The 14434-nt window shown below is 35.1% G+C and overlaps 1 protein-coding gene, 1 long non-coding RNA gene and 2 pseudogenes across 4 annotated transcripts; 2 read left to right on the forward strand and 2 right to left on the reverse strand.

Moving 5' to 3' along the window:
• Positions 1-191: 191 nt before the first annotated feature.
• On the reverse strand, positions 192-2520 carry LOC104741917 (uncharacterized). Of its 2 annotated transcripts, none has more exons than XM_087483086.1 (6): positions 2325-2520; positions 1759-1983; positions 1538-1664; positions 1156-1443; positions 836-1056; positions 192-697 (listed from the first exon to the last, which is right to left on the reverse strand). In XM_087483086.1, the coding sequence occupies exons 2-5, from the start codon at positions 1971-1973 to the stop codon at positions 1036-1038; spliced, it is 651 nt and encodes a 216-aa protein (XP_087339212.1). In that variant the 5' UTR covers positions 1974-1983; positions 2325-2520; the 3' UTR covers positions 192-697; positions 836-1035. The 2 variants fall into 2 exon arrangements, with proteins under 2 accessions (XP_087339212.1, XP_087339213.1); XM_087483087.1 differs by having other exon boundaries at positions 1759-1979; positions 2325-2510.
• Positions 2521-2746: 226 nt separating this feature from the next.
• LOC104741918 (uncharacterized) lies at positions 2747-4439 on the forward strand. The gene is made up of 3 exons (XR_760401.3): positions 2747-3138; positions 3299-3368; positions 4361-4439. It is a non-coding gene; the product is annotated as an uncharacterized LOC104741918 (long non-coding RNA).
• Positions 4440-5123: 684 nt separating this feature from the next.
• Positions 5124-7861, reverse strand: LOC104743750 (uncharacterized; annotated as a pseudogene).
• A 2962-nt stretch (positions 7862-10823) lies between these two features.
• LOC104741919 (protein BEARSKIN1-like) lies at positions 10824-12217 on the forward strand (annotated as a pseudogene). The gene is made up of 3 exons (XR_015580760.1): positions 10824-11119; positions 11219-11487; positions 11581-12217. The product of XR_015580760.1 is annotated as a protein BEARSKIN1-like (transcript).
• Positions 12218-14434: the final 2217 nt, after the last annotated feature.

Genomic DNA, 14434 nt, shown 5'->3' on the forward strand with positions numbered 1-14434 from the left:
GACGCTAGCCACTGTTGGAGACATTACTATTTGGTGGCTATACAGTGACGATTAGCCACCTTTATATTCAGTGGCGTTTAGCTACAGAACTGGAACCAGATTAATATATCTAAATTGGTGGCTATTTTATCTTAGCCACTGTTTGGCCCTACGAAGTTGGTCGCTTATGGCAACCTATTTAGAATAAAATATATCCAAAAGACATTCTACATTCATCCAAAAGACATTCTGATCCAAGCATACATAATATGTTTTAAGGTTTTTTCACATTCAAAAGAGATTACAAAACATGCATGTTCCGATTAGACACAATGAAAACAAAATTGATAAATTTGATAGAGAAATTGAAGTCATTATTACTCAAGTCAACGGCTGAGATGTTACTGGTGAGTGGTTCCCTGGCTGATGTACTGGTGTGGTAGGAGACTGGTAACATGGCTGCTGTAAAGGAATGGTAGTTGGCATTCTTGTTATTGTCTGAACCAAGATGTTCAGAGAGGCTTGAAGTGTGTCAAACTTGCCACTAAGGGTGGCAACATGGTCACCAAGGGAGGAGACGGTGGTTTTCATCTCCACAAACTCTGTCTCCAAGTGATTTTTGGCATGAGGGACATGGTGTGGAAGACTGCAAAGCCTCACCACGATGATGATGCACGGACCCTATGCCAAACCGGTATCCCTTGACCACCGGTACTTGCTACTCAAAATAAAAAAAAATATGTCAAACATTAGTATATATTAACTTATTAAGCATGTGTCAAGAGTATTCATGAACAATTTGAGTTATTAAAATTACTAAAAGTCCATTAAAAATAGAAAAGAAGGTGATACTCACCTCACAGAAGACCTTATTCAAAAGAGTAGAAGAAGGTGCTGAAACAGCTGATGAGTCTCCTTCGTTATCATCTGAATCATGTGGTGACATTTGAGTCGCCAAGTTGTACACGTCCTCAACAATTTCCTTAGCTTTCTTGTCCACATATGTCCCATCAGATTTTGTGTCAGTCGGCTTAACCAACTCAGGGATCGAAGGCCTTACGCCATTATTTTTTCAGTCTACAAAAAAGAACATGTTGAATTATGGTTAAGTACAACAAGAGCTATCATAACTAATAAACCTATGTTACTAATCATAATTATTTGTTGATAGCTTACCATTTCATATTCAATCTTGGTAAACGGCTTTGAACCGCCAGTATGACAATGCGCTCCATAGCCAGACCGCTGTGATTTTCTTGCACCACTACACCGTTTAGACTTCTTCATTGCTGGTTTTGTGTCCCAGCGTTCTACCATCAGATTCCAATCATCATCACTAACAAAATCAGGCTTTACTCCATCTCGCTTTCCCTTGCTGATAAGGTTTTTTAGCAACTCTTTAAGCTGCTTGCGGTATAATTTGATAACAGCGTCATGATGTTCATCTTCCCAAAAATAACGCTGCTGAGATAACAAAGCAAAGAAAAAAAATCAGAGAGGACTTAACAATATTGTAATGTTCAACAAGTACATAATTAAAATCTGGATTTAAACTTACCGCAAATCTAGACCACCATTGCTTTTGATGCTCTAGAGGGACATTACTTATACAACTCCATGGACCTTTGAAATCATTTTGGTATATCGAACTGATATCAGTCCTAACACAATCATCAAGACCAAACCTGAAAAGCTCACCAAATATAAAAAAAAATATATATAAATAATACCCTTAGCATCAGATACATATAACATTAGATAAAAGTTTGAAAAGCCCACCAAACATCCTTAGGCCGTTCTGGTCTATCTGGATGTAAACGAGGCTTTGGACGACGAGAGGGAGACGACATAATTTCATTCAAGCTCAATTGTGGAAGCTCAGCTGGGGCAGCAGGAGCAGCTGATGCTGCAGAAGAATCAACTCCTTGGCTACCTACTGATGTGGTGGAAGCGTTCCTTCGTCGAGGCACAGAACGAAATGGAACCGATCCCATATTTCTCTTTCTTGGAAACAACAACAAAAAGAACAGTAGATATACGATTAGAATGTAAATTTTAGATGCCTTAAAATAAACATCACATAACAAGAAAAAAAAACAACAATATTAGGTATGGTTTTGTTTTTAATCCAAAGCTAGCCAAAGTAAACCAGAGCAACATAAACCAAATTTGATAAATAGAGAGACAGTCGAGACCACAACAACCAAAATCGAACTAAACTTAATCGCTTGTGACCATAACAACCAAAATCAAAGGAAACTTGGTCCAAGTGACAAAATTCAGAATACAACAAAGAAAAATTAAAAAAAAAAAAAAAAAAATTGGAACGAATGTACAAAACAAACCTTGAATTGGAAGACTACGGTTGTCAGAGATGGAATCAGGCAGAGTGTGGTCGCAGAAGTTGAGAGAAAGAGGCTTTAGTTCGTCAAAGATTCGTCAGAGAATGGGGAGAGAATCACACATACAGTCGTTCACGCTGTTTTGTAGTTAGGGTTTAAGTGGAGATAAAAAGATAAATTACTGAGGATTTTTTTAATTGGCCAAGAAATCATAGTACTAATAGCATTATAATATAGCGTTTTATGATCTTTTGCTATAGTTGATATACCTTTCAGTTTTAGATAGCGTTTGTTAGAGTGCAAACGCTGTGTTTCGTTGGTCTGATTTTTATTTTTGGAAAAACTTGTTGGAACTGTAATATACATAGCACTGTTATATTTTAAAACACTATAGATAATTAACGCGGAAAATTAATTCATTTGCCGGCTAAGTATTTGGGTTAAAAACATAAAAAAATCAAAGGGGCTAAGAAATTTTTGTTCTCCCCCTCAATGGCTCAATCCATTGTTTCACTTAAGTTTATTTTTCTTACTATCTCTGTTTATCTTCTCAAAACAACCTTTCAACTCTTGTTAACTCTTTCATTACCAGTTCACCAGATTTAGAATCAAGTTTCTCCCCCCCTCCCCAACAAAATCCCTAACCTAGATTCAAAGCCACATGAGTCTTCTTCCTCTTATCCACCGAGCAAAACCCTAGTTACAGCTTCTTCATTAAATACAGATCTGTATCATGTTGTTGCCCTCCTATTCACTCTCCGTTTCGAAATCAAACCATAGCCAACGTTGATGCAAGCGAGATAGAGATTCACTCAAGGTATATAAGAAGATCCGTCTCAGTTTTGCTCGAAACAACACCGTAGCCGCCAACACTTTCTCTGACTCTTCCTCTGCTTACTCCGATTGAAAAACCTATTTTTTTTGGAGTTTAAAAAAAAAATTGTCATTTATTTGTTTTTGTTTGTTTTCTTTGAAAGGGGTATGAGAAATTGAATCGACAAGGTTCACGGTGGCTAGATTAATGGATCTAGACAGAGTAACTAAGAGGTTTGTTTTCTTGTTTTATTGAGTTTTATTGAATTGATTTAGCATTTCTTTAAATGATGTAGAGTAAAACTTCTATAAATTAATAATATTGGAACTAAGACATTTTATTAATTTATAGTGATATTAATTTATCTATAAATTAATAATAATTATTTTATAGTGTAAATTAATAATTATTATTTTATAGATATATTTTTAATTGTTTATTTTTTAAAAAATTATGAATTGGAACAACTATAGCAAAATAAGATTAAACTTTCGGATGTTATAAATTTTATGGTTTAGGAATTGAACTTGTAATATTTCGAAAGCACTATTTACAATAAATTACAAATATTATAGACAAATTGACTTATACACATGAGACACATAAATTCAAATCTATGAATAATAATATCAATTCTCCTATTTTAATAACCTGTCAAATTATCAAATTGTAAATGATGCATATCTAAAAATTAAAACTTTAAATTTAATTATTTGTATGACATGTTATAAAATATTTTAGAGATATTATTATAGGTTGAAAATACAACATTACAATTGTTCTATAGAATTGAGCTTTAGGAGAAACATACACTATTATATCAGTATATATATATATATATATAAATTTACATAATTATTAATTTATGATATTATTGGGACCATATTTTATAAGGAGATTTCGAAAAAATTATTATCTTATTATCTTATCGAATATTGTTAATTTTTACACTGACCCGACTTGGGACCAGCAAAATTTATTAATTTATAGTGTTTATTAATTTATAGAGTATTAATTTATAGAGGTTTTACTGTATGTGTTACGGATCTGTTAGTGGAGAATGAGCAGCTAATTTTAAGAGTTGTTTATATTCCTCCCCTTTTCTTCATTGTAACCATGTAAGATGGAGGTGGATTTCTGTTTAAAACCCTTGAATTGCTTTGTTGTTTCATCGTTTGAGAATTCTTAAGTTCTTCTATGCAAGATTGTTTTTGTCTTTTGGTAGGTGTCTCAGATGAAGTGTTACAGGCTGGTTACGCCGGAGTAATACAAGCTCCATGGTACGTATTAGTGTAGATTTGCATTAGTCTCTCGTAATTCCGATGTGTTCATAAGGTTATTGGGGCGGTAAGTGGTTTAAAGAACTCAACGGTGAGCTCGATCTCCTTCGTGTCGCCGAAGTGTTCGGTACTCAAAACAAGTGTTTCTATGTTAACATGGGAAAGTGACGTCTGTCTCAACAAGCTAGTCTCTGGCGAAGTTATTTGTGACCACAAAAGGTTTTACGACACCGTTGGTTTGATTCGTTTGAAGTAAGAAGACATGTGCTGAGTGAAGCCTGATAATTTGAAGTGATTACAAGTCATGGTGAAGATGGAAACATGTAAAGTTTGTAAAAAGTTGTTGCTTGCGTTTATTTGAACTTATGCGTGTGTCTTTGTGACAATTAATAACGTGTTTTGATATATACCATCTCTAAAATAAATCTAGAATTCTATTATACATCGAATCAAATTAGTATAAAATAATAAATAAAAAAATTACATTTATTAAATATAACAATTCCATTTTAATATACTAATAACAGAAAAATACGTTATTATAGAATATTTAATTGCAGATGAATAAATGCTATTGTATACGATAATACAATAACATAATAAAAAAACGTTATCTAAAGTGTCTGACCTACAATGACGGGAGCAAATATAGCGTTTGTTAAAATGTTATAGTATCGATAGATGGCGTTATTCAGACGCTATTAAAACTCAAAATTCTTGTAGTGTTACGTAATCTCTACACCACTGAGCAAATTGTACATCTTTTGCATTATTGATGGCATTGTCGGTAATATCTGGATTGTACAAACGCAGATATTCTTCAAACATCCTTTCATATGGAGCTATCTCTTCGCAATTTAACAATATAAATGTTTGAAGAACGTGGGCATCTTGTTCTGAAAGCCAACCTTTCCCAAAACTCCCACTAACACGTCCAATGGGTTGAAAAATTGTTGGAACTCCCAGATAAGCATAGCTCATTTGAATTTCACCCTCAGCTTCACAGTGACGATCACGCTGTTTTGTGATTACATTAGGAGCAAAATAATGCGACTGAAAATTGGATATTTCTTCATTCACACATTCATCAACTATAGAACCTCCAATTCTTGCTTTATTTTTAGCCTTTTCTTCAAATGACTCATAAACCGTTCAAATGGATACATCCACCTGTATTGTATTGGACCTCCTAATTTAGCTTCAACAGGCAAGTGAACAGGAAGATGCTCCATAACATCAAAAAACGATGGAGGGAAGATTTTCTCCAAATTGCATATCTTAACAGCTATATTTTCTTTCAACAAAGAAATGTCATCCGTTTTTAATGTTCTTCCACATAAATCCCGAAAAAACAGAGCAATATCTGATATGGCCGTGTGTACATTCTTGGGGAGAAGCTCTGCAAATGTAATAGGGAGTATTCGCTGCATTATCACGTGGCAGTCATGGCTTTTTAGCCCAGTAAGCTCGCCGTTGTCAATATTGACGCAACTTGAAACGTTGGAAACATATCCATCGGGAAATTTTATATCATTTTTCAACCAACTGAAAAAGATCTCTTTACCCTTTTTTGATAGCCTAAAATTTGGTACAAGGGCTTTACCATTTGGTAGAATCTCTAAATCCATACGATTACAAATCCTTGGTAAATCTTTCCTCGATTTTAAGCTATCTTTTGTCCTCTTAGGCACATTCAAAATTGTGTGCATGACATTGTCTAAAAAGTTCTTCTCGGTATACATAACATCAATATTATGACGAAAAAGTTTATCTGTCCAATAAGGCAAGTTCCAAAGTATACTCTTCTTCACCCGATAATCACCATAGCAATCAATAGAACGATGAGGATTTTCATGTCCTCTGCCCCACATTCGATCGTTCTTTCTAAGCCTTCAATTTGGTTAATCCTCGTAGTATATTTCTTCACCCGTTAACCATGTTGGTGGCTTGTCGTTGATCACCGTGTTCTTACAAAAAGATCTAATGTTTTTGTGATAAGAATGATCAGTTGGCAGAAATGCACGATGACAATCAAACCAACTATGTTTCCTACCGTTAGGTAACCAAAAGGAATTTGTCTCCTCTAAACAATAAGGACAAGCTAATCGCCCATGTGTCGACCACCCTGATAACATGGCATAAGCTGGAAAATCACTAATAGTTCACATTAGTGCAACATGCATCACAAAATTCTGTTTCCTAGACACATCATATGCACTTACCCCACTTATCCACAAATCCTTCAATTCCTCTATCAACGGTTGCAAAAAAATATCTAACCCTTTCTTTGGATGCTCCAGTCCAGGAACTAAAACAGATAGAAAGAGATATTCTCTCTTCATGCACACACGAGGTGGCAAGTTATATGGAGTGACTATAACAGGCCATACAGAATGGTTCTTACTATGCATACCACCAGGATTGAATCCATATGTTGATAGTCCTAAATAGACATTCCGAGGTTCCAAGGCAAAATTAGGATATATCTGGTTAAAGTGTTTCCATGCAGCACCATTTTAAGAATATTGCATTTCTCCTTCAGGAGTTACATGTTCAACGTGCCATCTCATATTTGATGCTGTCTGTTCTTATTGGTACAATCGCTTTAATCGATTAGCGATAGGGAGGTAAAACATCTTCTGTTTTGGAATTTTCTTCCCAGGACCTTCTCTAGGATGATACCGATCTTTTCCGCAAAAACGACATGTCGTTAGTTCTTTATCTGAACCCTTCCAAAAAAGCATGCAATAATCTTCACATACATCAATCATGTAAAATGGCATCCCCAATGCTTTCGCCATCTTCTTTGTGTCATAGTAAGATTTCGATGCTTTATTACCATGTGGTAGATACTCTTTGAACGTCTGTGATATTGCATCCACACAAACTTCAGAAAGGTTATGCTCTGTCTTAATATGCATAAGACGAGCTGATAAAGATAACATAGACAATCCTTCTTCACATCCCTCGTATATTGGTTCTTTTGCAGCCGCCAACATTTGAAAAAAATGGTTCGAATCACCAGTTGGTTCTTCTTGAGCTGCATGAAACTCAGGCTGCATTTCCGGAAAAGCATCTTGTACCATGTGTACATACGTATAACTGTCACCTTCGTGATGACCACCTTCGTGATGCCCAATATCTTCATAATTTGTAAACTGATTTGCATCTTCCGTTTGAACGACACTCGTTGAAGTTTCACCGCCAACAGTTTCTCCGTGTGACGACCAGAAATAGTAGTTCTCCGTGAAGCCTCTCGTATATAAGTGATTTCCCACCGTGTTTGCATCAAGACGCTTCCTATTTTTACATTGAGTACAAGGACACAACATAGTTCCTTTCTCAATATAAGAAGACTCCTTTTGTGCACAATTGAAAAACGTGTTTAATCCTGCAAAAAAGACATCAGAAACACCCTGCTTCACCGGATCTAATCTTTCATACATCCACCCTCTCTCAAAAAATAAATTTCGTGTAAAAGACATTTTAGCCAAAAGAATTCTTGAATTCTGTAAAAATTATTAGACATCGAAAGTAAATGAGAATCATTGTCTGCAACAAACGGTCAAAAATACAGCATATAGACACTAAACCATCTGTAGAGAACGGTCATAATTAGATCTGTTACTTCTCGCCACTGATACCATATTCCGTAGCCATAAAATTCAAATTTAGCTACCACTCACGCCACTTCCTTACGGTCGCTATCAAAAAGTAACTATATAAATATTAAAAACATTTCGACACGACAATAGCAGTGGCTAAGCAGCTACGGCGTGGCTACCGTCTTTGTTCAGTGGCTAATCAGCTACCACGAGGCTACTAGTCCGCGACTGAAATGTCCAACAATTTTGTGGTAGAGTAACAATGGCTAAATGGTAGCTTTTCAGTGGCCTTTGTGGCGACTGCGATGGAACGATGGCCGAGCAGTGGCGGATTTACTGTATTCTTGTAGTGATATATTAAAGTATATATGAGATATACTTGATACCAAAGAAAAAAAAACCTATATGTTGCTACGTTCAAGGAAGATACCACGATATGAGATGCCAATCATGTATAATCGCACTCATTTATCTTTTTATTGTAGCTCCACCGCAACAAAGTCTATCTTGTGGGTTAGGAAAAGCTAATTGAAAATAGTCACGTTAGCTGCCAATAACAGTGTGATATTCGATTAAATCATGAAGTCCTCTCTCGTTAGAGAAGTGTGAGCTTTTCGTAAAGGCGTCATAGGTTTTCAAAGTTGTTTTGGCTTTAACCATCTTGGTCTTTGTGAGAAGATCAATTCTCTTGTTACGTGAGGTAAAGTCCTCTAGTGGAATATGTGACTTCGATGCTAAGAAAAGGTTGATATCGCCTAAATCTTTGACCAAGACATGTTATGCAAGACAAGTGAAAAATTGTTGAGCAATTTTGTCACTCTTTCCAGTCAAAATTATGTCGTCTAAGTATACAAAGAAATAGTGGTGATAGATGAAGATATGTGTGGACAAAAAGACTAAAGAGTTGACAAAACCAACAACTATAAGATATATTTTGAGCTTATGGTCGCATGCACGACATGTTAGACGTCATTCATGGCTTTACTCATTTGAAATACACAATGATAAACCTAATTAGAAGGTGATGTTTGAAAATGCACAAGCTAATAGGACAACTCTTACCTTTGACAAAACCGTCATAACTCTGCTTTTTTAATCTTATGTATTTTTTAAAAAGTCTTATTTGGGTTAAATTTTTTTCCTTATAGAATTTTAATTAATAAAGAATAAAATATACATGAAAATAAATTTAAGACTTTTTTCGTGAGCTAGAATGAATAAAGATAAGGTTTGTTGGACAAAGTTTAAACAAAATATGAGTTCGCGACACGTAAAATCAAGTACTCTTTCATTAGTATGTTTTTGCGAGTTCGTCAAAATTATTGACAAACTCTGCCAGTAACAAACCTAAGATGATTTTTGAACCAGGTCAATATAACTAAAAGTTTTTTTTTTGATGGAGCAGATATGTTTGTTTCTCAATAACAATTAGGGAAATTAAAAAATTTATCCAGCTTCCTTCCTTGTACCAAGGTCCGCCCCTGGACTTTGCTAGTAGATATCTTGCAAGACAGTATATAGATTGCTCATTCTCGCCATTATGCGTCTGGAAATTGAAATATATAACCCGTCTTCTTATACTTATCAATCATTAACTTTTTATTGTTTAATAAGTAATTTAATAAATAACAAATTATTTATAATACAAAAGAACTTTTGTATGTACATTGACATTTTATTACTGTATTATACATATCCTCTTATGTATTAATTTCTATTTATCTGTTAAAACATTACATGAACCTTAATCAATTGCACAAATCAAAATTTCATGGAGTATTTTTTTAAGTAACTTACATATATTTCTTAATATGAAATTTAGAAATTATAATTTGATTTAGTATATTTTATCATTAAAAATATTTAAAACTTTAAACACTTTACCATAAAACATATTACTATCATCAAAATTATGAAAATTTGAATATGTTTAACCACTAAAACCAACATATTTATTATTTCCACAGAATAATTATAATAACCTTATGTAATTAGGCTCAAATTAAATCTCACAATTCACCTTACTCACGACACGAACATCATATGTTAGAAATAGTACATTAATCGTATGTCAACGTACATATACCATCGCCGCAAGTCTTCCATGTGCGATGCATGCGCGGGACTTATCTCAAAATTTCAAATCCCCTTTATTCATTGAGTTCATAAATCCATTTCTATAATGGTTGCTTAAGTCAATGAACATGAATCAAAGAATCAATGCTTAAAAGTTAGACAAACCAAACAAATCAGAAAATATCGCAAAAAATTGACAAATACAATTGGTCAATTGGCCCCATTGTCCACTGCATGTCATATCACAAGTTCCCTCCATGCATGTTTTTTAAAAAACTATAGCCATCTTAATTAGATTCATATTAAATGCTAACCAAACTTCACACATATACACACACAAAATGGACCGTATAATCAGAATTGGAGTTCCCCATATGGAAATTTTTTTCCTACTTTGACGTAAACCTTTGCTTACGGAACAATTTAATTCAACACGGATTCGTTATTAATAACTTAACAGAATGATAATTATATTTCCAAATTCACCGGGATCATTCGTTTTATAAAATGAATAAACAAGTAGCTAGGGTCAACGTTCACGCAAGTGTAATACGGCTTAAATGCTGTGGAAGAGTCTTGCTTTTCAGTTTTCACGATAGCTTTTTGAAGCTTCTCCGGCGGCGTTGTCACCGGCCGTCAACTTCTTCATCATCATACTATTAACTCTTTAAATTATTTAATTTGTGATAATAGAGTTGACGATTACGTGTGTGTAATCTCTCTTAGGATTTTCTCTAACGTCTCTATATATAAACCAAGAACAAGAAGAGTGCTTCAAACAAAAGGCAGATCATTGTAATCAAGATCTCTATTCTAAAGCTTTGTACTCAAACAAACACTGATCATTACAAAACCGGAAAATGAGTTCGTCTAACGGAGGAGTACCACCAGGTTTTCGGTTTCATCCAACGGACGAAGAACTTCTTCATTACTACTTGAAGAAGAAGATTTCTTATGAAAAGTTCGATATGGAAGTCATCAAGGAGGTTGACTTGAACAAGATTGAGCCGTGGGATTTACAAGGTACGTTCATTGATTAATAAACATACCATTATAATCTAATTCTCCCATTAGTTACTATACATGTACTCTTTTTTTTTTTGTGTGTGTGTGTGTGTGTAGATAGATGCAGAATAGGATCAACGCCGCAAAACGAGTGGTATTTCTTCAGCCACAAGGATAGGAAATATCCGACAGGTTCAAGGACGAACCGTGCGACCCACTCAGGTTTCTGGAAGGCGACGGGACGTGACAAATGCATAAGAAACTGTTACAAGAAGATAGGCATGAGGAAGACTCTTGTATTCTACAAAGGAAGAGCTCCTCACGGCCAAAAGACTGATTGGATCATGCATGAGTACCGTATTGAGGACACTGACGATGACCCTAGTGTATGTATCTATCTCTTATTCATTACAAAATTGTTAAAGCGGGTCCATTTTTTATTTTAACGGATGTGCCAATTATCTATAAAAATAATGCAGGAAGATGGATGGGTTGTTTGTAGAGTGTTCAAGAAGAAGAATCTGTTCAAAGTTGGGAATGATGTTAGCTCAAACATCAACAACAGTAGGCTTGAGGCTCGTAGCTTCATCCGTAGAGAAAGCTCTTACCAAGGAATCTCAATGTTTGAGCTTAACAAGCCTGAAGAAATCGGTCTACATCAATACCCTCAACCACCAATGTTTCAGCCTCATCAGAAGCCTCTTTCAATTGGATATGACTACTCTTTGGCTCTTCTTCCAAGGGAAAGCGAGTACCAGCAAGCGTGTGAGCCATCAGGGGTTGAGGTCGGCTCATGCAAAACAGTTGGTGAATGGGGAATGGTGAATTGTAACATGGGGAATCATGAACAGGACTCGTCTAGAGCTATGACTATGAGGTTTGAAGATGAAGGCAACAACAATTCGTCGACGGTCCAGCCACCTTCGAATCTGCTTTCATTGCGCGGTGAAAATGGATTTCTTGGGTTATTTTAAATAGATGCTAATTATATGTTAAATCTATATGCATCTCTTTCTATGTTTTCTTCTTTGAATACATATGTATCCATTTATTTCATTTTGTGATTAGGAAGCAAATTGCATCATTGATAACGTTAATAAGAAACGTATTCAACTAGTTGAAATGTAAAAAACACCAAAAAAAACACTAACTCTTAAAATGTAAAAAACATCTCTCTTCTACATTAAATGCATCAAAACACAGATTAAGAGCATCTCACATTTGAGTTGCTCTTTGAGTTGTTGTCACATTTTGGCCTCAGATTCAGATTAAAAAAACTCATTTATGAGTTCATGAAGTGGATAATCGGTGCTGTGGGAAGCAATTTGAGCAACCCCTGAGAAACGCTATGTGGCGTATGCCGATTGGTGGACGCGTAAATATAAAAAGATTATTTTTTTCCTCATTTTCTTCTTTCATTCTTCTCGACTCTCTCTCTCTTCTCTCTCGTTTGAAACGGCGATAAAACATGCGATTCATCCGAAATCAGAAAATTCAATCGAATCACATCGAATCCGTTGAATTTCCGGCTAAATCTTGAGGGTTGATGGTCTTCCGGAGGCGATGACATTCTAAATCGGCGTAACCCTAAGATTTGACGACAAACGACGACAGAGGTTTCTTTTGGTGGGACAACGACGGCGGAGGTTTCTTCTGAAGGCCTAAAGCGGACGGCGAGGTCCATCAGCTGACAAATCGGAGAGATAAGGTTCGTCTTCTCATCTTTGATTTATTGCATGTTTTTGTAATTCATCTTCGGTGGTCTTTAATTGTTAGGGTTTCATATTAATTTGATTGATTGTTAGAATGATTAATGTTTTCTGTCGATTTGACTTATTAGGCGTAGATTATGAGATTAGTTTGATGTCCAATTGATTTTGAGATTTGTTTGGAGGATTTAGGGTTTCGGTTTAATTACTCTCATTGTCTGACAGCTTTTTTTATGAATGAGTAGCTTTTTATGTTCTTGTTATCTTATGTTTGTGTTTGTGTTATAGATTGTAGATAAAACCCATGTGTTGTTCTGATCAGTAGAGTGTAAGATTAGTTTGATGTTTTGTATAAATAATTGTGTGATTAATATTGACTCTTTTGTCATATTTTGTGCGAGGTTTTCTTCAACTGGATATAACGGTTAAATGGTGAAGAGTGGTATTCATGAAGTGGACACAACGGTTGGATTGTCTAACTTGAAAAGGTATTGTCCTCTATCTTTCATATGTTGTTGTTAGGTTTTTGTCTGAGTTTGTGTTTGGGATGAATGAGTAGCTTTTTAATGTTCTTGTTCTCTTAAATTTGTCTTTGTGTTATAGATTGTGAGTTACGTGTTTAGTAGTAGAGTGATTGTTAGAATGTTTGATGTTTTTTATAAACCCGTGTGTTGTTGTTAGGGGTAGGGTGTGATCTTAGTTTGATATTTTGTATAAATAATTGTGTGAAAAGGTATGGTCCTCTAGCTTTGATATGTAAGCTGATGTTTTCTTTTTTTGCTCAAGTATTTTAAAATTTTTGAAAACCTGTTTGATGTTCTTTCAATTGTGATGGTGATATTTGTTTTGATTTTTAATAAAATAGCATAATTAAACTGGTTTATTGAGTATATGATTGTATTTGAATTTAGTATTGTCTTTAAACATCAGCTTTTGGAATACCTTTACACATAGAGATTTACTGAAAAAGTGTTTCAGTTGTCTACTCATAGAAATATATTGAAAAGTATATCTCTTTTCTACTCAACACTCATTACTCTTTACCTCAATAAACTTTTAGTTTCTTTGTCTAACCTTTAGTTTTAAAGTTAACCTAACCTTGAGTTCAATATAAACCCTCAATGTTGAACACTAACTGTAACACCCCCGAACCGTTCTAGGACTAAGAACGAATCAGACGTGTCACGTGTGATGCCCGTAGACAATCCAACCGAGGTTAATAGAACGAATCTAATACCTTAGTCAGTCCATCCGCGGGTATCGTTCCTCTCGTACACGGCCTAAGGCTTTTCAACCCGTACCGTATCCGCAAGTTGTGTTAGTCCGAACAAGACTAATATCGAGTGGAACACAAGGCTTTAATAAAAAAACTCCTTTTATTAATTTAAACCGTTGAAAACACTTACAAAGGATTGGGATCCCAGAGCCTAAGGCCCAAATCGAGTCAATAACAATAAATCTAGTTTTACAAATATTTCTTTACAAAGGCAACAAACTCTACACCGGTGTCCAACGTCCGTGCTTTCCCTAAAGGTCTCCCAACTAAGGTTACCTGAAAAACAAAAGGTAGAATCTTGAGTAATCTAAGATTACTCAGTGAGTCCGGGATCTAACAAACAACAAC

This window comes from Camelina sativa, chromosome 14 (assembly GCF_030686135.1).
Source record: "Camelina sativa cultivar CO46 ecotype springtype chromosome 14, ASM3068613v1".
In the NCBI taxonomy this organism is placed as follows: domain Eukaryota; kingdom Viridiplantae; phylum Streptophyta; class Magnoliopsida; order Brassicales; family Brassicaceae; genus Camelina; species Camelina sativa.